This window comes from Camelina sativa, chromosome 4, assembly GCF_030686135.1.
Source record: "Camelina sativa cultivar CO46 ecotype springtype chromosome 4, ASM3068613v1".
Taxonomy (NCBI): domain Eukaryota; kingdom Viridiplantae; phylum Streptophyta; class Magnoliopsida; order Brassicales; family Brassicaceae; genus Camelina; species Camelina sativa.
This window is the reverse complement of record NC_141883.1, coordinates 27,844,875-27,865,787: the sequence shown is the minus strand read 5'-3', so window position 1 is coordinate 27,865,787 and position 20,913 is coordinate 27,844,875. Positions and strand designations below refer to the sequence as shown.

General features: G+C 35.2%; 5 protein-coding genes across 8 annotated transcripts; 4 read left to right on the top strand and 1 right to left on the bottom strand.

Annotated features, from left to right (window-relative positions):
* The first annotated feature begins 128 nt into the window (after positions 1–128).
* LOC147946267 (uncharacterized) lies at positions 129–1,580 on the top strand. The gene has a single exon (XM_087510947.1). It carries the CDS (start codon positions 268–270, stop codon positions 1,441–1,443), a length of 1,176 nt encoding a protein of 391 aa, XP_087367073.1. The 5' UTR covers positions 129–267; the 3' UTR covers positions 1,444–1,580.
* On the bottom strand, positions 1,508–6,758 carry LOC104782201 (phosphoribosylaminoimidazole carboxylase, chloroplastic). 2 transcript variants are annotated; one of them, XM_010507066.3, is made up of 18 exons: positions 6,466–6,758; positions 6,326–6,351; positions 5,805–6,028; positions 5,119–5,340; positions 4,913–5,024; positions 4,770–4,832; positions 4,528–4,666; positions 4,173–4,228; positions 4,020–4,093; positions 3,781–3,928; positions 3,532–3,705; positions 3,322–3,409; positions 3,109–3,219; positions 2,817–2,914; positions 2,357–2,474; positions 2,183–2,277; positions 1,959–2,065; positions 1,508–1,854 (listed from the first exon to the last, which is right to left on the bottom strand). In XM_010507066.3, the coding sequence occupies exons 3-18, from the start codon at positions 6,026–6,028 to the stop codon at positions 1,761–1,763; spliced, it is 1,923 nt and encodes a 640-aa protein (XP_010505368.2). In that variant the 5' UTR covers positions 6,326–6,351; positions 6,466–6,758; the 3' UTR covers positions 1,508–1,760. The 2 variants fall into 2 exon arrangements, with proteins under 2 accessions (XP_010505368.2, XP_087367072.1); XM_087510946.1 differs by lacking the exon at positions 6,466–6,758 and having other exon boundaries at positions 6,326–6,462.
* LOC104782199 (uncharacterized) lies at positions 6,653–9,039 on the top strand. The gene is made up of 8 exons (XM_010507065.3): positions 6,653–6,789; positions 6,870–6,928; positions 7,841–7,984; positions 8,082–8,155; positions 8,242–8,296; positions 8,369–8,431; positions 8,533–8,660; positions 8,734–9,039. Exons 1-8 carry the CDS (start codon positions 6,744–6,746, stop codon positions 8,810–8,812), a joined length of 648 nt encoding a protein of 215 aa, XP_010505367.1. The 5' UTR covers positions 6,653–6,743; the 3' UTR covers positions 8,813–9,039.
* Positions 9,040–9,438: 399 nt separating this feature from the next.
* LOC104782198 (protein FAR-RED ELONGATED HYPOCOTYL 1-like) lies at positions 9,439–10,735 on the top strand. Of its 2 annotated transcripts, none has more exons than XM_010507063.3 (3): positions 9,439–9,564; positions 9,923–10,398; positions 10,484–10,735. In XM_010507063.3, the coding sequence occupies exons 1-3, from the start codon at positions 9,512–9,514 to the stop codon at positions 10,558–10,560; spliced, it is 606 nt and encodes a 201-aa protein (XP_010505365.1). In that variant the 5' UTR covers positions 9,439–9,511; the 3' UTR covers positions 10,561–10,735. The 2 variants fall into 2 exon arrangements, with proteins under 2 accessions (XP_010505365.1, XP_010505364.1); XM_010507062.3 differs by having other exon boundaries at positions 9,474–9,564; positions 10,481–10,735.
* Positions 10,736–12,400: 1,665 nt separating this feature from the next.
* Positions 12,401–16,431, top strand: LOC104782197 (uncharacterized). Of its 2 annotated transcripts, none has more exons than XM_010507061.3 (6): positions 12,401–14,711; positions 14,804–14,961; positions 15,049–15,100; positions 15,196–15,278; positions 15,364–15,457; positions 15,553–16,431. In XM_010507061.3, exons 1-6 carry the CDS (start codon positions 13,004–13,006, stop codon positions 16,227–16,229), a joined length of 2,772 nt encoding a protein of 923 aa, XP_010505363.2. In that variant the 5' UTR covers positions 12,401–13,003; the 3' UTR covers positions 16,230–16,431. The 2 variants fall into 2 exon arrangements, 1 of the variants encoding a protein (XP_010505363.2); XR_015597229.1 differs by having other exon boundaries at positions 12,559–14,711; positions 15,191–15,278.
* The last annotated feature ends 4,482 nt before the right edge of the window (positions 16,432–20,913 follow it).

Here is a 20,913-nt window from a genome sequence, read left to right as displayed (position 1 = left end):
ATTTTCTATTTCTTTAAGAAGAAGGAAATTTGTCAATTCCTATTTGTTTTAGAAGAGGAAAAAAGCCTGTTGTATTAATCATCCTATTTAGTATAAATAAGTTACGCTTTGGCCTTAGGGTAGAGGCAGAGAGATTCATAGAATAGCTTTCCTTAGAGATAGATTCAAAGAGTGGCTAAAGGGTTTTGGAGATCTTTTTAAATATTGCTCGTTGCTCTTCAACTCTCTACCAGAAAATTATAAGCCGTCGCAGTTTTCATCTTCACCATGGGCAATTTATTGGGTAAGCGAAAGCCGGATTATGATTATGATGATGATGATGATGATGATGATGATGATGATGATGATGATGATGATTTGGAGACCAACCCGATTCTCAAGAAACAAAAGGTAACATCCGAGGAGACATTAACGGAAGGAGTTGCTGATGATCCTAGTCTCCAGCACAAGTCTGATATTGATCAGGAGGCTAATTTATCTGGTAAGCGAATCCTGGAAGATGATGATGATTTGGAGACCAAACCCATGCTGAAGAAACTTAAGGAAACATCCGAGGAGACATTAATAACGGAAGGACTTGCTCTTGCTGATCCTACTAGTCTCCAGCACAAGTCTGATGATGATCAGGAGGAGACAATGGAAGGACTTAATGACGACGTCACTCCCGATTTTGTCGAGGAAGAAGAAGCTGCCTTCATGAAAAATACGCTCTGTATTACCCATCTCTCTCGCCAAGCTAATATACAAGATATCATCGGTTTCTTCAAAGGTGTCGTTCATGTTCGACTTGCTATGAAACACGATGGTAGGCATGCTGGCTTTGGCTTTCTTGAGTTTGCTTCTGATCATGAAACAAAAAAGGCGCTGGAAAAGAAGAACGGTAAACGTTTGCTCACTCGCAAGATCACTCTTTATGTGGCTAATAAGAAGATACACCCTCTACCAATGTATTCTTTGGATCACAAGGTTTGCTACGAAGACTGCCTTGGACAAGAAAGCCTTGGTGTGGCAGTGGAAGGACTTGCTGATTCTGTTGATGAGGAAGCAAGAAACAAGACTCTATTTGTTTCCAATCTCCCTTCTCAAGTTAAAACACGAGATATCATCTCTTTTTTCAAAGATGTTGGACAAGTTGTTGGTGTTCGACTTATTGTAGACCACATGGGTAAGCATGTGGGATGTGGTTTTGTTCAGTTTGCTTCTGCTAACGAAGCAGACAAGGCGCTTGAACAGAAGAATGGTCAAATGTTGCGCTATCGTAAATCTTTTTTTAGTAAGGTTTTTCTTGACGTGGTTGAGAGAGCTCCATACCCAATCCGATACAAGTACAACCTTGTAGAGAAGCTTTGGTATGAAGACAACCTTCTACAGGAGGAAAAATCCGACTTGATCAGATTCTGCGGTAAGAAGACTACCTTCTCTTACGACGACGACGACTGTTAAAGAAGAAGAAGATGAAGAAGCTCTTTGGTGTTTTTTTTTTTAACTTTCGATACATTGCAACTTGTTTATCTTACTTCGGTTTTTATTATTACATTGAAATCTATGAACCGATAAATCCAATTTTTAAGTGTTAAAAAGTTTTCATGGACATTTAGGAAATACAAACTCAATTACATCCAAGCTAAGCGAATGGCAATAACAATTACAACAACAACAAAAAAAAAACTAACTCAAGAATTGAGGCTAACTCTCAGATCACTCTTTAAGATCTTCGTTGCAGCAAAATCAATCGTGATGGTTCATTCCCAATAACACGCTCACTGGTTCAAATATGATTCCCAACCTTCTCTTTCAAGTTTCTCTCCTTTAACCATGTTCTCATCTCTCATGTCTTTCTGGTACTGACTCATCCTGATCAACCAAACAAAACCCACATATCTCATTTATAACACGGTTCCCTAGTTCTTGTTCTATCTGACTCTTTATGTAACAGAAGAAAAGATAAGAAAAAGAACCTTGAGACAAGATCAGTATCAGAGATTCCCAACATCCGGACTGCAAGCAGGGCTGCGTTGGTCGCATTGTTTATTGCAACTGTCGCAACAGGAACACCTCTAGGCATCTTTGGTAATAAAAAAAAGGATAAATGGAAAGGTTTAAGAACAACAGACCTAAATCGTTTCAAATGTTGCAAGAAAATTAATAGCTGAAGTTAATTATGATGCAATGAATAGTGTACCTGAACGATGGAGAGAAGTGAATCAACTCCATCCAAACGGGTAGCACGGACAGGGACACCAATCACAGGCAAAGGAGTGAGTGAAGCAACCATACCTAAATTCCAAGAAAATCCAATCCTTTACGGTAACAATCTTGTGGGAGGGACAAGATGAGTTTTATGTTAAAGACATACCTGGTAAGTGAGCAGCACCACCAGCACCTGCAATGATAACTTGAACGCCTCGACTATGAGCTGAGGTTGCGTATGTAAACATCATCTCCGGGGTGCGATGAGCAGAAACTATCTTTACCTGTAAGCAAATGATACCATATTGTACCATTCAGTTGCACAGTTTGAGGCAATGAATTTTGTTGTGATAAAACATGAAAAAACCCTTCATATTTGATAGGAGAAGCTGCTTCCGAAAATTGAGGCCACTATCAATGTGGCCATATATTCGGCAATGCATATCTTTGATTACAGAGTATGTACTATACATAAGACCTGACATACTGGACTATATTTGAGCTTCTTCACAACTAGTTTTACCAAATTACAAATGTCATGTTTCTTATATCTGTCTTCAGTGGATTATAATTACCTCATGTAAGTCGTGCCAAATTCAATTATTAGAGCAGATCTTAAAATTTACCTCATGTGTCACACCAAACAGGTCCAGAATTTTGGCAGCATCCATCATTACAGGAAGGTCCGAGTCTGAACCCATGATGATGCCAACACGAGGTGTCTCTGCAATGTACAAACAACAAGCAACAAATATTTTTATCAGATACTTTGAAAATCATGAAGGGTTCAACAATCATGAAAATGGCGGTAGTTTCACAAAAAGGTTATACAACAGATTTTGGTAAGTTAAGTCTGAAGGCATTTGGAAACTAAAAGCCTATAACATATTGATACCAAATGATGCTATGGAAACTGACCGTCTACTTGGTGGCTTTGCTCACTTAATATACAATGTAACCTTTGTTCCAAAACACCCATAGACTGCCCAACAAGAGTGATGTGACCCATCTTCCTCTGCTTTCTCATTTCTGACAATAAGAGTTTATCGTACAAGCTTTGTGAGTAATCAAGGTCGTTCACAAAAACTGGCAACACACCAGAAGAAAACCGTAAGGGAACAAAAATCTAACCTGGCTTGTCATACCAATGAACAGATGCACCTGGAATACACATAGCCCTTGCAATTAGCCGATGAGCCAATTTGAAACCAGCTTCTCCCTGAAATTTGAAAAATTGAAACCAAAGGCCACTACATCTTCGTTAAACGGATAGAAAGATAATTGAATGGGTATTGTTATCAAGAAACTTCAAATGATAAAGTAAAAACCAAAATCAATTACATCATCTTCTCCCAATATATTGTACATAATGGATGCCGGAGTTCTCATTGACGGATCACCAAGTGGAAGACCAACCACAGCCCGCAAGTGTTGTTCAAACTGTGAAGTATAACAGCACTCGATTGTTTGATGGCCACTGTTATGTGGTCTAGGTGCAACTTCGTTTAGCAGGATCTGTGAGGAACTAAAACTCTGATAAGTTAAAAATGAAAACAGAAACGGTAGAGTTCCTAAAATGTATGAATATACCTGACTATCCTCTGTCAAGAACAGCTCAACTGCAAAAACACCAGCGCCTTCTAAAGAACCAACAGCCTTTTGGGCAACATCGGTTGCAAGTTTGTTGATCTTCCAAGGCACATCTGCAGGTGCTTTAACTATATGGCATATGTTATCCCTAGAGTGTATTTCAAGGTGTTAGTAGAAAGTAAAAATTTGTAACATATCTTTCAATCTTATAAATAATATTTGGTGGAGTTTTGAGTTACCTGTGAATAGTTTCAACAACGGGATAACAAACCATAGAACCATCTTTTCCCCTAGCCACAATAACTGCTAACTCCTAAAATTTGATATGTAACCGATTATACACGACAGAGCTCAATAAGCTACGAAAGCAAACAAATTTTATCATCGTTTACCTTGACAAAAGGTGCCCATTTCTCAACATACAAACCACGACTGAAACCTCCAAGAGCTGGAAAAGAGAAAACATATTGACGCAAAAGCAGGAAAATATAGGTTATGCTGTAGAGCTAAAAAGGTATGTCATTAGGAATCTATTACAAACATAGGTGACAGGTCTTAATACCAACTTAAGAATAAAAGTCAATGAATGTCTCAGAACACTATTGCTAGTTTCACATGAGAGCATTATTGTTCATGTAACTCACAATTTCTTGTTTCCACAATGACTGTAGCATAGTACACGATTAACTGGTTCGACTGTTACTAGATACTGTGAAACCACATTACATATGGTAGTTAAGGGTTTACCCGTTACAGCAGAAGAAAGCTCATCTTGGTTGTTGGCAACTGCATTTCCACGTCCATCATAAGCCAACCGTTTGCTCTTGATCATAAGAGGGTAACCAAATAGTTCACCGGCTCTTCTTGCTCCTTCAATATCGCCTATCTGACGTGGCGAGATTTAGGGTTAAAATATTTAACATACTCTTCATGATTCATGGAGAACTTCATGAGTGATTCTTTCAACAAAGCATAAACAAGGGCCTAACCTCCATAAATTCTGGAAGTGGGATACCATGCTGAGAGAAATGAACCTTTTGCATGTATTTATCCTGGAACATCAAACTGCCTCGTATAAATCACATTGCTGGGAAAACTCCATCTGATGAAAATATTTGAGAGACTAGAAAACCTGTATTATTCTGATAGTAGAAGCTTTCGGTTGGCAATCCACTCCTTGTTTCTCAAGCTTCTCTAATGTTTCCACGTCAACATGTTCAATTTCTACAGTCAAGACTCCACATCTAACTACGACAATAAACAAAAATAACCATCAATATTGTAATGAAATTAAGAATTGAGAATCTGAAGCATTCAAGAACAAAACAAAAAAGAGACCTTTTTGCAAATTCTTCTACTGTAGTACTGTCGTCAAAGCTATCAACCATGTGACCGTAAGACAATGCACTTGCTGAACAATTTTCTGAAGGATCTAAAATCATCACTTTGATAGCCAGTTGAGAAGCAGCTTGGCAAAGCATACGACCCAATTGTCCACCCCCAAGAACTCCAACAATTTTCTCAGAAACTCCATGGGCATGTTTATTCTCGTTATTCTCACTTTCAAAGAGAAAAGAAAAATAACATTAGAAATTCATAGTAATAGAGAAACGAGCAGAGAAGCACAGCTAGTTTCTTAACATTTTGCTTCATTGCAATTGGTGTGATGCAATCTTAACCACAACAGCTATGAAATTTCTGAAGTCCATGACACTTACAAGAAAAGAGAAAGTTTTCTTCATTTCCAAAGATTAATAAATGCAAGTTTAATTGATCTTTAGTTTTAAAGAAAAGACATCCAACTTTCAGCTTAATTGATCAATTCTTATCTATCTTTCTAACCAGCATAATCACAATAGACAAGAAAATAATAAGAATCAAGAACATACACATACTTGAGACAAATGATTATGATGTGACACCATTATACTCAAAACACATAAGATTTGCAACCTAATTAAGCGTATATCCAAACTAAAAGATGTCGTGTACACAAAATCAAAAGTACAGGGGACATAAGGTACCTGATAGGAGAAGCTTCGTGAGAGCTGCAGGCTAACACCGGATTCAATTTCCCAGATGACGAAGTGGGAAGCTTCTGCAAATTTGCCATTGTCAAACTCTGGGACAACAGAGTTTTGCTCACTGGAAAAGGTTTAACTCTGTCGGTAAAGCGAGAAGTATGGAGGACTGGAGTTGTATTTCCAGAGAAAAGAGCAGCAGCTGAGCTTGGCTTCAGAAGCAACATCTACAATGCAATACAAAAAAAACTTAGGAACAATTACACTCAGAACATACTGCTTTTAGCACCGTTCACAAGTATGCAATTAAGTAACATGAAAAAAGTATGGTAGACCAAAATAAAGGATGAACTCAAGCAAACCTAAGTCAATATCAATAGCTAAACCAATGTGAATAGATTCCAGTAACATTCTTACAGTCAACAACTAAACTAACGAACGAAGCAAGGAAAGGTCAACAACTAAAACTAATACAGCCACGAATTGTGACACTAGAATGGCTTCAAATTGAGAAGGAGACAAACCTGGTGTCGAGTGGTGACAGAAGCGGCTAGACAAAGAGAAGAGTAGAGAAGTCAGGTCCAAAGGTTAGATTTTTATAAAGCAAGTTCGATAACAGAGGTGAATAAAAGCTTCTTCCTTTGTAATCGACCAATAACACTACCTTCGGAAGTCGAAGAATTCAGAGGCGCCGGCGAGGAGAGAGAGATAGAGAGAGAGAAGATTCGGTCTGACGGAGGAGGGAGAAAAGGTTTTTGTGAGGTTTTCTCATAGTGGTGAGTAAACCGGAGAAGCCTAATCCCGCTGTATAATTTCACTCGGTTTAGAAAAATCGAACCGGGTACAATCGGTTCGATCCCATCTCGTTAATTAAAGCTCCATAATTTGATTTGGTCGCACCAAAGATCGGATTTTTATCAGACGGCAAGGAGGGGGAAGAAAATGCCGGTGAGAGTCGTTGAGAGCAACACGCCTGCTCAAGTTTCAGGTGTTGATCGCTTCTTTGGTTTGTTCTTATTCCTGAATTTGTGGTTCTCTCGCTCATTCATTCAAATTGTTGTCATCTAGGAACTGATCCTGGGAATCGATCACAGCTTCCGCCTAGTTCACTTCTTGGCGCTGGCCAGGTAAAACGATTTATAAATGAAGAGAAAAAAATGTTATTTTGCATAAACCGTTGGTGTAAAAACTAGAAATTTCTTTGTAGGATTGTAATTGGATGATGATAAATCTTAATACTTGGATTCACAAGCTGCTCTCTTCGTTTAACAAATTTGTTTTATTAATGTCTGACCATAGAAAGAGGTTGTGGGGGAGTATTGAAGGACTATACACTCACTAGGATATGTATGTACACTCTTTTTATGAACATAGCCTAATGTGTACGCAGAATCTGAGTATACCTACCTATATACAAATAAAGACATTATCTTCAGGTTTCTTATCTGTAAAGGTGAAATTGCTGCGAGGGTTGAGAAGTTCTGAATACTTGAAATCACTAGAATTGCTAATTTTCTGTTGGTTCAGTCGATCGACTGTGGTAGTTATAGAAACTCTGCTTCATAAGGGTTTGTTAATATACTTAAATGTAATTTTTTTGGGAGTGGGGCTATTGCAAGACTGGAAGTGAAGTTATAATTTCCATGTTGTTTTAGTCTTTTAGCTACTTAGAAAAGCAAAAAAAACTTAAAGATCTTGTGCCTCGTTGTTTAGACTAGACACAAAGCATCATTCATAGGCAGGCACCAAACATCATGGGGCCATATACTGATATACTTTCTTCCTTTTTTCTGCAATTACCAATGCTCTAATTGCATAAAGATTGTAGAGTAATGCTGATTTAATTTTAGATGAAGTAGAAGTTGCCTTTGACTGGCTTGATATCTTTTTTTTTTCATGTTAAAATCCAAGTTCACTTGTATCTAGAGTATGTAGTAGGAATTGTAGAACATGTATTGGCTCGAGAGATTGATTATTCATAATGAACATAAGATGAAGGCTTTTGAGTTGTGGCATATGCACATGTTTTTATGCTGCAGGCATTTTCTGGTACGCAAAATGTCTCTAATCAACAGAAGGAGGAAGCTTGGAGAGTTAACGTCCAGATACAGGGAATTGACCTTGAGCATGGCTATCTTTGTGGTACCATGGAAGCTCTAAACGTTCCCATGGCAGACACTCCTGTAAGCCCTTACACTCTTACTCGTTTGTTGTCTTCATGTTACTTTCCCTTGGAATACAATCACAGGAATGATTCTTGATTGTTGTTATGCGTGTCAGGTTATAACCTTCTGGGAAGGGGAAATTGTTGATGGAAAGAATTATACTTTCTACACCGGAAAATGGGAAGCCACGTATGTCCCAAACCCCTTTTTTCTTGAAGATATGAAACTGATGATTTCTTAGGGTAAAATAAAATTTTGAATTTGTGTTGTCACAGGAGGGAAGATGATATGAGACATTGGTCAAAGTTCCCATCTTTTTCGCCTCTTCAGGTAACGCTCAAGTAACTTTGCTTGTAGGGTCATTATCACCTCTTAAGCAACGTTCTGAGCTTAATCCTGCAGGGACAAGTTGAGTCTGACGGTGGCAGGCAATTGGATCTTAACAATTACCCTTATATATTTATGGTACAACTCTCAGTTTTCTCTTATCAATACTGATCATCAGAGTTTATCTCCAAGTATTCCATATAATTCCTGCAACTCCGGTTTATTTACTTGCGGTGCAGAGGTGGAAAGAGCAATACTTTGTAAATGTTGGCACAGATTGTGGACTAACAATAGCTGGATTTTACTACGTATGCTTCTCCTGCAGTGATGGATCCATCAGCGGTTTCTATTATGATCCAAACAGCAGGTTAGTCCAAAGAAATGTTGTTGTTGTTGTTTGAGGTGTGAAAAGCTAATAAAATCAGTATTGTTTTGGCCAGTCCGTTTCAGAAGCTGGAGCTTAAAACAGTAAACGAAGGAAGATCTGGTTTCAGCTTTTCTTCTTACGAGTTGCAATGATGAAACTTGAAAAGCCAAAACCATCATCAGACAGCCCCATATGATGATACACTCGTGGGCACATGCGAGGCACGTGATCCAGTACATTATGACGTGTCAATTATTATAAGATTATTTATAGTAGGATATTTTTGCTTTAGATAGCAGACCAAACCAGTAAGAACTAAAATACTCTTTTGTCATTATGGTACAATCTAATGTTTTAAGTCATATCTCATTTCTAGTAATTATATATCTCAAAACTATTACCAAATAGTTTGAAATTGTTTGAAAATGTTATTCTATTTTTAGAAAAAAAAAAAGGATAAATACTTATCATAACTAGACCTCATCCAAATCCCATAAAATCGTTATGGGACAATAGTAAATAAAAAGATTACAAAATCGTATGGAGCGAAAAGCTAAAAAAAAAGATAAAATTAAAAAAACGGTCCCGTGAAAGGGAGATGGGTCACCTCTCCAATACCCAAGATGCTTTTCACCGTGTAGTACACAAACCCCGCATAGACGAGATCAACGGATTCAAAACTGTCCGTGGAGTACACTTTCTTACGTCGAGCGTCGTACTCTTTGATGATTAATTTTTACATTATAAAATGTTTGCAGTTTCCAGATTTTACGACTCCCCGAAAGGGGAAAGAGCATAAAGAGATAGAAAACAATTATCTTCCAGCTCTTATCTCTCTCTCTCTGCGATCTATGCCTGAAGTGGAACTAGTTAACAACAACGAGAAGCCATCTGAGATTAGCAGGTTTCAGTTTTCCTCTTCTTGTTTTATTACCCTTTTCTATAGAGATCTCTGTGTTTTGGAAAATTAGTGTTTAATTAACTTAGAGATCAAGTTTTCTACTTATGCTTCTTCTCAAGTTTCTGAAAGAAACATTAATAAGATTCTTTATGATTATTGATTAGCAAACCTATATATGTATTCATATCTGCTGAATATGATTGAAGTGTTGTTACTTGATCATTGAGATTTTACAAGTTTCCATTTTTATTAAGTTTAAGATCAATAAACTCGATTCATATGTTTGATGATTAAGAATTAAGATTCATCCACTAGATGTTTAGTCCTAATATGAGTTGTTGTGTCACGGTTTCATTTGCAGGTTCCATCACATGATCATCAGTAGTAGTAAAAATGCGTTGAAAATGGAAACAGTTGAAGAAGTGAGCAAGAAGAGGAAATTTCAGACAGATCAAACTGAGTTATCATTGTTGCCTCTGTCGAAGCACGTTTGTTTAGCCAATGTTGCTTGTTCTGACAATACCAATGGTGGCTCGGAGATTGATACAGAGTATTCCATGTCATATGTGAACTCAACAACTTCTATGGACTGTAACAATGATGAGGCTGAGATGAAAGAGGAATCATCCGGATCGTGCAGGGGCGAAGAGAAGATGACCTGTTTAGAAAGCCATCTTGATTTCATCTATGGGACTCAGAAACTAGAGGATTACTCAGAGAAAGACATTGAAAACATTCTCTATCTCGATGATGAAGGAGAAGAAGTATACGAAGCTAAAGGATGTAGTAATGCTGCTAAGTTTGTTCTGTCCTCTGGGAGATGGCCGGTTAACCAAGGTAATTAAAAACCGGTGTTTGGTTTGACCATATTGATTCACTGAACCGGAAAATTCATTAACTAGGTTTCTTATGTGTGCAGCAGATTCTACTCTACATGACACAAAGAAGCCTACAATTGATCAAGAATTTGAACAATATTTCTCAACGCTAATGTTGTGACGAAATAATGTTAAAGACTCCAACAAGAAAAAATATGAAGATGTACATAGAGAGCTGTACTCATTCTGTTTTGATTCTTGTCAAACCTTAAAACGTTAAACTCAAAACTGATTAGAGAGCTCTATAGTTTGTAAACAGGTTACAGATAAATTAAAGCAACAAACAATTTTTTGCAGCTCTATAGTTTTCCAACTTTCAAGATATTGATTAGCTGCAGGAAAATAGGCATATTTTCTTATGTCTAAATCAGATATAGAAGTAATTAGAATCACAAAATCTGATGATCTTGAAAGTAACTAAGATCCTTCCTTGATGCTCCTGTAATGAAGGAGAGTTACCATAAGTATTATCGGTTAATATAAATACCGTTTCCCGCTAGAAGTAGAACAACAAACAATTCACCATATGAAAATGCCTTAGAGAAGAAGAACAACAGCATATGCTACGTTCTAATTTTCTTCCTCTTCATGTTCTCTGTTTCTTGCATATTCTTCACGTCCTCTGTTCCATGCGAGCAGTATGTCTAAAACGATTTAGCAAAACAAAACTAGAAGAAGTGATGATAAAGGGAAACATCAAACATCTAGAAAGAGTTTGTTGAAATCAAATGGAGTATAAATATATATAGCTTGGCTAGGATGCTTACTTCAAGTGCATGTTCTCTACTCTCTAGATGCCTTGTGAAATTTCCAAAGCTGAGCAATAAAAGGTAGATTCACCCATTCCACTGCTATCCTCGTCACATTTCTAATGTTGACATCTATTTGTATGGGCCGACGACACGCATGAAGTTGTATCATAGTCCACAACATGCCGACACAAAATAAACCGAATGAATTGTAAGTGTTGTTTTGATCTTAGCTTACATAACCATTGAGAATTCATTTTTTTTATTTACTATCCTTTATGAAGTTCAAGATCACCACCTATATGTCTATCTTAGAATTGATATTAAAAAAAACAAAAAAAACTTTAAAATTAATGTTATTATATATTTATAAAAAGATTTGGGTTACACGTAAAGTTTAATAACATGTATATGATTTTGTTTCGTATTATATATCCTTTATCCTATAAAGCACAAGTCATCTGACCAATAAAAATTTGACATGTTAGAAAAAATATTAATTGTAAAACAATAAATAGTTCATGGGAAGAAAAAAACGAAAATCAGAAAATCGATATTACATAATTAAAATTTAAAACAAAAACAGTTAAACCAACCAACGTGATAACAAATAGTAATTTTTTAAAATAATAATAAACAAAAAAAGAAGATCGTGGTAAAAAGTAAATCAAAGAAAAAACATTTTTATCGGTTCACAGTTTCGCACAATTTTTTTTTTATCGTTTTTCTTTTATTTTGTCTTTTTTCTTTCTCAAAACTCTTTTCTCTTTCATTGGCCACGATCCCCACCTCTTCTCCTCCTAAATCTCGATGAATTATTTTACTGTCTGCTTAAAATTCTCAAGGTTGATCTTCTCCACATCTTGCATCGACTATTTTTTGTTTTACATTCTTATAAATCAGGTTTTTTCTTCTGGATTTCTTTAAACCTCTGTGTCTTCAAATTTTAATATAATTTATTATTTTAAATTGTAGAACATGTTATTATGTTATTTCCATGTTATTGATATACTTTTTTTTAGGTAAATGATTGTCAACGGTGGAAAATTTGGGAGAGAGAAGCGAGTTTTACTGGAACTCACGGAAGAAATTATAGTATTATACAGAGCATGGGACGACCTATCGTTTTCAAAGACTATGTAATTTCTCCTTACCTTCTCTCCAATTTTATGCCTTCTTTTAGTGACATTAAAAGGTTTTGCTACAATGGTTATCAACGATTTCATTTCTTTTCAGAAAATGCTGGATAATCAAAGAGGAGAGAAGAGATTAGAGTGAGACTGAGATCCCATCCCAGTTGTCATTTCTTTTACACGTGTATGTATGTATTCTCAGCCCTCTTTTTTTTTCGTTCTCATCCCAACTACTACTTCTTTTTTTGGTTTCTTATTAAAACCTTTTTGAGATTATGAGATATGCATCTCTCTCTCTCTTATATATTGTACATTTGAAAATATTCCTAAAGTATTAAAATGTTTAGACTATAGCACCAGATGTATGATGCTAAAATATACTTCTATCTAATACTAGTATTATATAGAGTCGAAGAACCCAAACGTAAATTAGATCTTTTGAAGTATGACGGAAGCAAAACATGCTTCCACGACCTTTTTGTTTTGAAATAAGAAAGATCTTAAATGAACGTGAAGAGATGAATTGTCTTATTACAAAACACGTCTTCGACACTTTCCCCCATATTTCCCGATTTGCCCATCCTTCCATAACGCTGCCCTGAAAAAAAAAAAAAAAAAAATCAAAATCTGTTTCTCAAATTCAATTTCGATCGAATTCGTTTTGTTGTTGAAGAAGAAGACAATGGAAGAAAGAAACGGAGGAAACAACAAAATGAATCGGAAGAGAACAATGGCGATGAACTGGGAAGGATTAGGTGATTTCGAAGAAGACGAAGACGACGATAGGTTCTTCGAAACTCATGATCGTCTCTCTTCTGCTTTAGCTTTCGACATGTCTGCTGCTAACTCCTCTTCTTCCGATGACGAAGACGAAGATTTCGACGATTGTCGTCTCTCCTTCTCCTCCGCCGTCTCTTCCTTAACCACCGCCTCTAGAAAGTTCCGTACGCCGGCCATGTCTCCTGATTACGATATCTGGATGGCTGCTCCCGGATCGATTTCGGAACGGCGTCGTCGTCTTCTCCACGGGATGGGACTTGTTAGCAATAAAGATATGGTCAGTGCTGCTGTTTCCATCCGCCGCGTTGTTTCTAACGCTGCTACTGCTATCAATAGTGATGATAAGATGAAGATGAAGATGACGGCGAATGGTGAACCGGAGATTGAAGATCACGATCATCATCATCATGACCACGTTCCGGTTATGCTTGCTCGGTCGAGATCGGAATCTGATATCGAGAGGTTCTTGATTGAGAAAAGGAGGAAAGATGAGATTTTAGGGAAAGTCTCAAAGCAACGTCTCACGAGAACCTATTCGACGATTGGAGTTACTACACGGACGAGGATCTGTCATTACCAAACTCCGATCAGACAATCATCCCCTGCTGTTTGTCGAAACGGTAAGGCTCCCCGCGGCGGTGGCGGTGGTTCAGAGGCGTTGACGTCTGCGGTTGGTGCGTTTTTCTTGATTAAGAATCTTGATACAGGGAAAGAGTTTATAGTGAATGAGTATGATGAAGATGGGATGTGGAATAGGCTTAGTGATTTACAAACAGGGAAGCAATTAACTTTGGAGGAGTTTGAGAAATGTGTTGGGTATTCACCTGTGGTTAAAGAGCTTATGCGTAGAGAGAATGTGAATAGGATTAACTACGAACCTATTATGGATTTAAGGAAGTTTAATTCCTACCTTTCGAAAAGTGTGAGGTTGAGTAAGAGAAGAGGAGCTGCCTTGTTGAAGAACATTAAAGGTGTTGCTCATTCTATGAGTTTACGTGTTGCGGATAAAGATGTTAGCGATGGAAGCACCTCCACGGATAGTCCTAGAAAAGGGAAAGATAGTAATAAACATGATAAAGCTAATGAGTGGGTGAAAGTGAGACCTACTGGGAAGTCTTATAAGGAATTGAGTGCTTTGCATATGTGTCAAGAGATTCAAGCTCATGAAGGTGCGGTTTGGACTATCAAGTTTAGTCAAGACGCTCATTATCTTGCGAGCGGAGGAGCTGATAGAGTCATTCATGTGTGGGAGGTTCAAGAATGTGAGCTGATGTCTATGAATGAAGGGAGTCTTACTCCTATTCATCCTTCACTTTGTGACTCTGGGGAAAGATCAGGCGGTGGGAATGAGATGACGGACAAGAAAAAGAAAGGGAAAAGCGCCTCCGGAAGAAGAAGCAATCACATCCCGGATTACGTACATGTTCCTGAAACCGTCTTCTCCTTTTCTGATAAGCCTGTTTGCTCTTTGAAAGGTCATTTGGATGCTATTTTGGATCTGTCTTGGTCCAAATCTCAGCTTCTGCTTTCGTCTTCCATGGACAAAACAGTCAGGTTATGGGATCTAGAAACCAAAACATGTCTCAAATTGTTTGCCCACAATGACTACGGTGAGATATACATCTTTTTTTTATCCGGTCTTTTACATCTAGCTATAATTTTGCTGCATTCCCTTTTGACCATTTTCACATTGATTCAACAGTGACATGTATTCAGTTCAGCCCAGTGGATGAAAATTATTTCTTAAGTGGATCACTTGACGCTAAGATAAGGATATGGAGCATACAAGATCGACATGTTGTGGAATGGAGTGATCTTCATGAAATGGTCACTGCTGCTTGCTACACTCCAGACGGTCAGGTATTTGCTCTGTTTCTTGCAGTAGTCTTCAATAGATAAGTTCCTTTTTTTCAATGATGGAAATCTTGTTTTTTTTTCCGATTGAAGGGTGCACTTATCGGGTCACATAAAGGAATTTGCCGTGCTTACGATACAGAAGGTTCTTCCTAAGCTCTTTCTGATTCAAAACATCACTTCCTAGTTGAATACTCCTTTTCATTGCTATGCGTTTTTTTTTCTTCTTCTGTAGAACAGATTGTAAGCTGAATCAAACTAGTCAGATTGATGTTCAAAGCAATAAGAAATCACAAGCGAGAAGGAAGATCACCAGTTTTCAGGTTCGTGTCCTAAAAACCAAAACTCCTCTTTAAGACTTGAGTAAACAAACACCATAAAATGTTTACAAGTTGATGCATTATATAGTTTTCCCCGGTGAATCCATCCGAAGTTCTTGTCACATCAGCTGATTCACGGATTCGAATTTTAGACGGTTCTGAAGTTATTCACAAGTTCAAAGGTTAATTCTCTACAAGCCACCAGTTAGAGATACACAAACAACAGCGTGATCAAATCGATATATGCAGCTAACAAAACTGATACTTTTGTTGACAGGCTTTAGAAACACGTGCAGCCAACTCTCTGCTTCATATAGCCAGGACGGGAGATACATAATCTGTGCGAGCGAAGACTCTCAGGTTTACTTGTGGAAGAACGACAGTCACCGAACAAGATCAACAGTGACGACACAATCTCACGAACATTTTCACTGCAAAGATGTCTCAGCCGCTGTTCCTTGGCACGGTCATGTTAGAGGCGAGCCACCACCGGTTCAGATTCACTCTAAACGCCACTCAAAGCGCATATCCACTTCAAGCCAGCCTTCATCCTCCACAAGCTCACCAACAAGAGAAGAATCCTCTGCGACAGCACCAACTACATCCAACCGCAATAAAAAACCGGGGTTACCTCCAATGCCTAAGAAAGCCGCTACGCAGAGTCCTCAGCAACCAGAGGAAGAGGCGGGACCGGAGCTGGGAAGCTTCAGCGCGTCGTCGAGTATGAACGGTTCAGAGCAGCATTCATCAAGGTTTGGGGAATCCCCATCGATAAACACATCATCAAGGTTATCTTCATGGTCGTGGTTCGACAGTGGTGGCCATGGTCCACACACTATACAGCCAACGGCTTGGGGGATGGTGATTGTAACGGCAACAGTACATGGCGAGATCAGATCTTACCAAAATTTTGGCTTACCAAGAAGAATCGGTCGCCAAACGACACTCTTTTGATTTGAAAGGAACGAATCGATCGGTGTTTAATTTCTTGATTTGTATCTTTGTTACTTACTTGTAGAGTACGTAAAGAAACTGCCTTATATAGTGTTAAGAACCTCTCTCGACGTTCAAAATATCTTGTATTTGTAATCATCAACACAACACAAACAAAAATTTGTGTAGTTTTCTAAATAGAAATCAAAAACAATTTGCTCCACTTTTGTTTTCTGCGTTTTCTCGATCTCTACATCTATTTGATAACAAACAATTGAATATACGAAAAAAAAATAAAAATAAACGAAAGTAAATGGAATGTTCTGTAAATTACTATGTAAATAAAATCTACAAGCTACATCATCGAAAATTAACGATGACAGCCACCAGAAGAGTCTCCACCGGAAAATTAACGATGATGTTGTGGTGACCGTCATTATTGTTGTTATCATGATGATTAATGATGGCCAGTGCTGGTCAAACTTGGAACATCTTTTGTTCCCGTTTGACCATTTTCTAGATCAAAAGCATCGGACAGATACTTCTCCTCGCCCCAATTGCTGCAACCAGAGATGACACAACATACGAGAAGAATGGCAGCAAGACAAGCGAGGACTATGAATGTGACGAAAGCAATATCCATCTTGTATCCCCTTTATGGTAAAAGGGAAGTACACAATTGTCTAGACTATATAATTTTAATAAGTTGGTTACAAATAGGTTATACATTAATTGATAGATTAATTGGTTATAAATATGTTATACAAAAAATCTTAAATAGAATATTCTAAAGAATCATATCATCTAATTTACCATATTAATTTCTTTTATTAAATTATTCATCAAATAAAATCTTTTGATATCTAACTTAACATATTAATTTGTTAATTATCATTATACTTCACCTTTCATTTTTATATATGATTCCATTTTGTGAAACAAATAAATTATCATATTATTTATTATAATTAAAAAAAATAGTTTTATTTCCGGATATAACATAAGTTGAATTTTTAATTACAAATATAAATTATTAAATCTAGAAAATATTCAAACTTTAATAATATTATTCTTTAAAAATAGTATCTATTGAATTAAAAAAAATTCTGAGTAACGGGTCAAAATTTGACTATTTAAATTTAATTTTATATTTTTTTGTTGAATTTTATATAATAGAATAAACTTTAAATAATTTCTTTTGAAATATTTTTAATATATTGAAACTTGATATAAAATTTAGAAACTATAAAGACTCTAAATTGATTTGTTATAGCTATGTCAATAATCTATACTAGTATTTTTGCAGCAGTTTTTGCTCAAAAATACTTTTTGGAAAGTTTTTACATTTAATGCATTGATTTTAATATTAGTTACTAAAACTTCAAAATTAATTATAGGTAATATTTAAAAAAAATAAGAAAATCTTTCTACCTCATTCAAACATAAATATATGATCCCCTTTAATTTTTATTTGAATTTATATTTAAATTATCTTGAATTATTCTATAATATATTTAGTTAATAAAAATTGTGATTTTTTCATGCATATGATGTAATACAAAATTTTAAAAACGGAAATATATTACTCAATAGATGAATAAAAAATATGGATACAATATCCCACATCGTCAAAAAAAATTGGGCAATAGTTAGAGTCGTACTATGAAAAAGACCAAAATGATTCTGAATACAAATGAGTAAAAACATTGATTTATCAAGTATTCAAACTTTAAAAAATTAAAGTTGGTTTATTCAGGTTCTTTATTTTAAATATTTTTAAAAGGTTAAATATGAAAAATATTTAAATTTTTTAAAAAGTTAAATATGATAAATATTTAAATTTTTTAAAAATTTAAATATGATAAATATTATACTGTAGATACACAATAAATATTAAAATTGAGATGATATAATGTGAGTTAAAATATCTTGGGACCGGATTATATAGCAAGACGAGTTTTATCAATATTTATATAAATTAAAAAATATCATTAATTCAGTGTTACACGGGTAAAACATCATTTTATTATTTTGTTAACACTGTCAGTATTAGAGAATAGACATATCTAATTAAATTGATTAAATAAATATTATGTAAAAAATAAATTATATTGCGGTATTATATGATTTATTTAACAATTATTATATAATTATAACATATTTAACCAACAAATACAACTTATAATTTAAATATTTTAGTTATAAACAATTTTGCCTTGCGGTGTACCGCGGGTCCTAATCTAGTATTTCACTATAATATGAAAAAATTTCAAGAAACCAAGTATATTAAAACAAAAAGTATAACAATATATTAAATTACTCATAATATAATAACTCGCTTTTTAAAAACCAAATTTACACAATTATGTCTTATAATGACATTCAAGTCATGATGTAGAATATACATTGTTGATATAACTTCACATATATAACCTAATACAACATATTAAAATTTTATTTTAAAATATAAAATATACAAATTTTGTATATAATAAAATTTTCCAGTGTTATAGCACGGGTAATTATCTAGAATCATTAACAATATAAAACTTACAAAATAGCTGTCTTTTTTCAAGTCATCATATTTAGCATATGATTTTATTGCATAATATTTTATCTTAAAAAACTTTTAAAAACAATCACATAAGTTATATTTTATATAAAAATTATAACATAAATAAAATGAATTCTAACCCGTGCTCTAGTTTTAGTATAAGAAGAGCATATTAGGTTAAGAGCATATTAGGTTTTGGGCTGGATGTATTATATTTGACTCAATAATTTTGAGACTGAGAAACGGCTTGTGTGTAGTAGGAATTGAGAACTCTTATATTCACATAGAAAAAACAATACTTAGGTTGAATAATTGTACCGCAAATATATAAGTTTCGATATATTAGTGTAATATTAAATGATAACCGATAACAAGAGTGCAATTTAACATTATCTTTTTACTTGAATGACGTTGTATTTTTTACTTTTTATTTTAACTTCAAAACTTACAGCTGCATTTTGCATATCTTATTATTGCTTGGTAAAATGTAAGTTTTTTTATTATTAATTTTTAGGGTTTAATATAAAATTTATAAAAAGGTTAACTGGGGATATCAGTGTTAAATACAAATTTATATTTGGATTTTGTTTTTTTCATCAATCACTAAAGTTACATAAGTGGCATCGCAACCGTTCATAGGAACAGAGCCGGCCACAGGTACAAGCGAAGCAAGCAAGTGCTTGCGACCGATAATATATTAAAAACAATTCGGCCTTAAAATTAAGTAGGTATATGTAGTCTAGTGGTAGTATTTAGGTATCTCTCACCTTCACTTCCCAGGTTCGATTACCTAAACTATCAGCTTTCCATTTTTTATTTGTAGGCATAATATTATAGCTTTAAATTATTTTGAAATATATATATATCTTATAAATTATTAGTATTTAGAAAACGAAAATAGAAAAAAAAATCAGTTAACCCTAGCGAATAGCTATCATAGCTTCTTCTTCCTTCTTCTTTCTCCCTCTACCCACTCTACTAATATTTTATACATCCTTAAGGTGAAGGTATGTTAAACGAACTGAAACTTCTGAAATTGATGAGATTTCAGAGGAGATCAAACAAAAATAACAGTGATGATGTCCATGAGTTTGGCAGCAAAATTGACTATGAAACCTTGATGGATGAGTTTGCAAGTAAAAATGCAAGGAGAATCATTTTCACACAAAAAAAATTTTTGATACGTGATACTTTAGAATTTTTTGTGCTTTTGTTAAAACTATCCAGATTTATTATTTAGTTTGATAAAAAAAATAGTTTAAATATGTGCAAATCAGCCTTTTTTCAGTTTGCTTGTAGCCACAAAAAACATAGCGCCGGTTCTGCATAGGAAAAGGAACGAAAACAATGAAATCATTACTGCGAAAGGGACCGAATGGTTATTTTCAAGATGCCCAATCACACGTACACGTACTGATGTACTTGTAAGTTGTGATAACAATGATGATAAATATTTACTTCCACACATCAAACTTGTCATCAAAAACTTCAAAGTGATAATTGGAGTAGGGTAAGTTTGTATCTCTATATTAGAGTGGATATCCTCAAATTTTAGGATTACAGAACTCGAGTTATATATAACTATCAAAATCCGGAATCAATTTTCGAGTTGTAGTTATTACAATTAAGAAATGGATCAATAAAGGTACCTTAATCACAATCATAACTTACTAGCAATTGAGTAATAATTTTGATTTATTTATAATAATCAACCAGGTTCTAGAAAATTAAATTATCATAGGAAACAAACCCGTGTGGTACAAGTCCTCTTGTTGATCAATTATTGTATGATAGCATTGTTGGTCAATTATTGAAGGGGTAAGTTTGTTCGAAAACAAAACAAAACAAAACAAAAGTACTAATCAAGAATAATAGAAGATGAGAAGGTGACAGCTCATCGTCTTAAAACTTTTTTTTGTGTTGGTCCTATCATAAGTAATCAGTAATCACATGATTCTTTTGTTCAAAGTTGGTCGTAAATCAATATAGCTGTATTCACTGCATTTACACCACACACATGCCTTTGGCTTTAGTTTTCTTTCGTATCATTCTCATCAACTCTTGTACTTCCAACAAGTTCCAAATGAAGGGGTAAAGATAATTATCTACTACTACTAGTCGGGTTAAACAACTTAAACAAGATCATATAGT

What these genes read in the sequence shown, in the direction of transcription:
- LOC147946267 (XM_087510947.1), top strand. Translation starts at nt 268, where the DNA reads ATGGGCAATTTATTGGGTAAGCGAAAGCCGGATTATGATTATGATGAT.
- LOC104782201 (XM_010507066.3), bottom strand. Translation starts at nt 6,028, where the DNA reads ATGTTGCTTCTGAAGCCAAGCTCAGCTGCTGCTCTTTTCTCTGGAAAT. An exon ending in GTAGAAGAATTTGCAAAAAG is followed by an intron (nt 5,025 to 5,118) that starts GTCTCTTTTTTG and finishes TGTCGTAGTTAG; the next exon opens with ATGTGGAGTCTTGACTGTAG. An exon ending in TCTTGACAGAGGATAGTCAG is followed by an intron (nt 3,706 to 3,780) that starts GTATATTCATAC and finishes AGTTCCTCACAG; the next exon opens with ATCCTGCTAAACGAAGTTGC.
- LOC104782199 (XM_010507065.3), top strand. Translation starts at nt 6,744, where the DNA reads ATGCCGGTGAGAGTCGTTGAGAGCAACACGCCTGCTCAAGTTTCAG. An exon ending in ATTACCCTTATATATTTATG is followed by an intron (nt 8,432 to 8,532) that starts GTACAACTCTCA and finishes CTTGCGGTGCAG; the next exon opens with AGGTGGAAAGAGCAATACTT. An exon ending in TATTATGATCCAAACAGCAG is followed by an intron (nt 8,661 to 8,733) that starts GTTAGTCCAAAG and finishes TGTTTTGGCCAG; the next exon opens with TCCGTTTCAGAAGCTGGAGC.
- LOC104782198 (XM_010507062.3), top strand. Translation starts at nt 9,512, where the DNA reads ATGCCTGAAGTGGAACTAGTTAACAACAACGAGAAGCCATCTGAGATT. An exon ending in AAGCCATCTGAGATTAGCAG is followed by an intron (nt 9,565 to 9,922) that starts GTTTCAGTTTTC and finishes TTTCATTTGCAG; the next exon opens with GTTCCATCACATGATCATCA. An exon ending in GAGATGGCCGGTTAACCAAG is followed by an intron (nt 10,399 to 10,480) that starts GTAATTAAAAAC and finishes TTATGTGTGCAG; the next exon opens with CAGATTCTACTCTACATGAC.
- LOC104782197 (XM_010507061.3), top strand. Translation starts at nt 13,004, where the DNA reads ATGGAAGAAAGAAACGGAGGAAACAACAAAATGAATCGGAAGAGAACA. An exon ending in GTTTGCCCACAATGACTACG is followed by an intron (nt 14,712 to 14,803) that starts GTGAGATATACA and finishes TTGATTCAACAG; the next exon opens with TGACATGTATTCAGTTCAGC. An exon ending in GCTACACTCCAGACGGTCAG is followed by an intron (nt 14,962 to 15,048) that starts GTATTTGCTCTG and finishes TTCCGATTGAAG; the next exon opens with GGTGCACTTATCGGGTCACA.